Source organism: Plectropomus leopardus, unplaced genomic scaffold (assembly GCF_008729295.1).
Source record: "Plectropomus leopardus isolate mb unplaced genomic scaffold, YSFRI_Pleo_2.0 unplaced_scaffold19079, whole genome shotgun sequence".
NCBI classification, from domain to species: domain Eukaryota; kingdom Metazoa; phylum Chordata; class Actinopteri; order Perciformes; family Serranidae; genus Plectropomus; species Plectropomus leopardus.
In genome coordinates this window covers 1665-4726 of record NW_024620584.1, presented here as the reverse complement: position 1 = coordinate 4726, position 3062 = coordinate 1665, and the positions used below count along the sequence as shown (strand labels likewise).

The following is a 3062-nucleotide window of genomic DNA, read 5'->3' as shown; positions in this document are numbered from 1 at the left end:
ACTACGACATTACAACACACTTCCTTAGAAAGGCCAGTGATTGGTCCAAATGGGAGTGTTAACTGGGCAAGTGTCAAGTTAGACGAACTGTGGTTTTGATTTCATCATCCACACTTCCTCTACCAAAAAAGTAAAAACATGCTTTTTTTCTTTTTTTTTCCCTTACATATTTTATGTTAACATTTTTTTGAGACCACAATGTTGGTTTTACAATCACTCCTGCCTGAGCATTTAAAGCTTTCTGCTGCTTTTAAACCTGTGAAATGATGGAGGTGGCGTCGGGATGGTGAGAGTCACAGAGTGATGATTTACACACGCTATCAAAGGTGTCAAAGATGAATGTGTCTCCTCGCTCTTTATAGGACGTGATGGCAGTCAGCGGTGCGCCTGAAACTCCTCTGCCTTACCCCATCATTGCTGATGACAAGAGAGCGCTGTCCATCCAGCTGGGCATGCTAGACCCCGATGAGAGAGACAAGGATAATATGCCCCTCACCGCTCGCTGTGTAAGAAACATGCTGCTCTTTTTTTTACACTTGGTGCTGCACATATTTTGTAGTACATCACAACAAAGACAAAGTTGAAGACTGCATCATGAAACAGAATTAACAGATGCCAAATGCCAGTGAAATTTGTCTTTTGCAGAGAATCCTGTCCTACCCCGACTTTATGTCTATGAGAGTTTTTTTTAGTCTTTTTCCTCAAATTTTGTTGCAGCTGAAAACCATATCATTGGGCTCAGAGCTAATCACAGGCTGTTTATGGGCTGTGTGTCGCGTATGCAATGCACACAGTGTCTGCATCTAAATAAACGCTGTCTCTCAGAGCCTTATGTTTGCAGAATATTAAAGAAATGTGGCACACAGTAGTGTAAATATTTTCACTTAACCCATTTCTTGAAAATGGGTTCAATGACATATTAAAAAACAAACAAATACATATTTATATGGCAAGTGAAACCTTCTCTTTACATGTAAATGTGTTTTTTTTGGGGGAGATATGCAACAAAGAAGTGTGTACCGTACATTGTGTTATGCTGAACCTTTAACATCTTAACCCACTTTAGGTCTTTGTGATTGGCCCAGACAAGAAGCTGAAGCTGTCCATCCTCTACCCCGCCACCACAGGGAGGAACTTTGACGAGCTGCTCAGAGTTATCGACTCTCTGCAGCTCACGGCACAGAAGAAGGTCGCCACACCTGTCGACTGGAAGGTAAACGGTTAAACAGAGTGTTTCTTGACCTGGAGCAGCCCAGCTAACCGACAGTAACCGTCTCCTGACTCCAGATTTATATTAACGTACAGATATGAGACAGGTATCAGTCCTCTCATCTAATGCTTTGCAAAAAAGCAAAGAAGCATTTTTACCAAAATGTGTTCTGTTCCTTTAAGTTTCTGCTGTTACTCCTGCCTTTTGTCTCCTAAACACTTACTACACCCAATAATTTGGTTGTGTTCAAATATAAACCGAACAGTCAGTCCAAACTTCATCCAAACAAGCATCTAGCTTTTCTCCACAAACTGGTCTGAAAAACAGTTTAAAACAGTTTTAGAGACAATAAAAGGACAGTTCACTATAAAGTCAAAATTACATATTTTCATTCTTATCTGTAGTATCATGTATCAGTTGTTTGGTGTGAGTTGCAGAGTTCTGGAGATATCGGCCGTAGAGATGTCTGCCTTCTCTCCAATATAATTATAATTATATGGCACTCACATTGTGGAGCTCAAAGCACCAAAAAACACATTTGAAAACTCAACAGCATTGTATGTTTCCAGAAATCACAACTGGGTTACTCAGGATAATCCACAGATCTTGTTTTTTTAGTTTCATGTAGGAGCTATTTTCTTTTTCTGTCACCTGCCAATGATATCACTCTGCAAAAGGAAACTTGCATCTAAGATAAGAAAAGATAATCTTACAATGGCGAAATTTGCAATTCCTACTGCCAGCTCACCTAGCATCATCAAGCTAGCCAACGTTACCATTCAGCTGAGGAAGACGCCAATAATTTTTATATTTTGCACTGTCAAAAACATGAGCCACGCTTCCTTCTATGTGGTGATATAACGTGCCATTTAACTCCATTGCATTGGTGAGTGAACTGGAGTGTCGTCTCTCCAGCCAATATCTCCAAAACTTGGACTCTCACACCAAAACTAACTGATAAATAGCACTATAAGTTAGAGAAAAATATGCATTTTTAATTTTGGGCTGAACTGTCCCTTCAAGACAATGTCACGAGCCAGATACAGAATAAAAATCTGTCTTTATTACATGAAATTCATTTAACAATTTTGTGCAAAGTTGCAAGTGCATTCACATACATTCTTTCCAAAAAAATAATTTAGGTATGCAACCTCATTTTAGTGGGAACACTGAAGAAACTGACCAAACGCCACATGACAGAAGAGCCATATGAAGCTGCTACGTACTTATCATGACAGTTCATGCTTCCTTTAAGTCCTAACTCAAACTGCTCCTAAAACACACATCCTTGTTGTCTCTTTCAGGCTGGTGACAAAGCCATGGTCATTCCTTCGCTCTCTGATGCTGAAGCTGCTGAGCTCTTCCCCAACGGTGTGACCACTCAAGAGGTGCCTTCAAAGAAAACATACTTGCGCTTCACCCAGCCCTGAAGATACACTTCAGACCGCATCTTTCTCTAGTTTGCTGCTCTTTGACAAACCTAAATCCGTGGATGATAATTCACATTTAGAGCCGACCAAAACATAGCTGCACTTACCTGGTTTGGTGACTTGTGTCATGCAGTAAACCAGGAGTATGTATAGTGTCAATGTACAGTGCCTTGTTTCCTTTCAATAAACACACTTTTCACACATGTTTTCTGTATCTTTGCATCTTTACACACTTATTAGTTTTAAGGGCTAGTTCAGGTTTTTTAAAGAGGGGCTGCATGGGGTCCTTGACTATATAACTTAGAGCAGATGTCAGTGGGCACATCCCCAGTTTGGAGAAGCAGGCTCGAGTCTGACACGTAAGTAAGAGAATAATCACATATCCTCCACGCAGAATACGAGTTGTTGCCTTTTAAAAACTC

The 3062-nt window shown here is 40.3% G+C and overlaps 1 protein-coding gene across 1 annotated transcript; it reads left to right on the top strand.

The window, feature by feature from the left end:
* The first annotated feature begins 333 nt into the window (after nt 1–333).
* On the top strand, nt 334–2843 carry LOC121965213 (peroxiredoxin-6-like). Its single transcript, XM_042515370.1, has 3 exons — nt 334–506; nt 1067–1213; nt 2515–2843. The coding sequence occupies exons 1-3, from the start codon at nt 369–371 to the stop codon at nt 2638–2640; spliced, it is 411 nt and encodes a 136-aa protein (XP_042371304.1). The 5' UTR covers nt 334–368; the 3' UTR covers nt 2641–2843.
* The last annotated feature ends 219 nt before the right edge of the window (nt 2844–3062 follow it).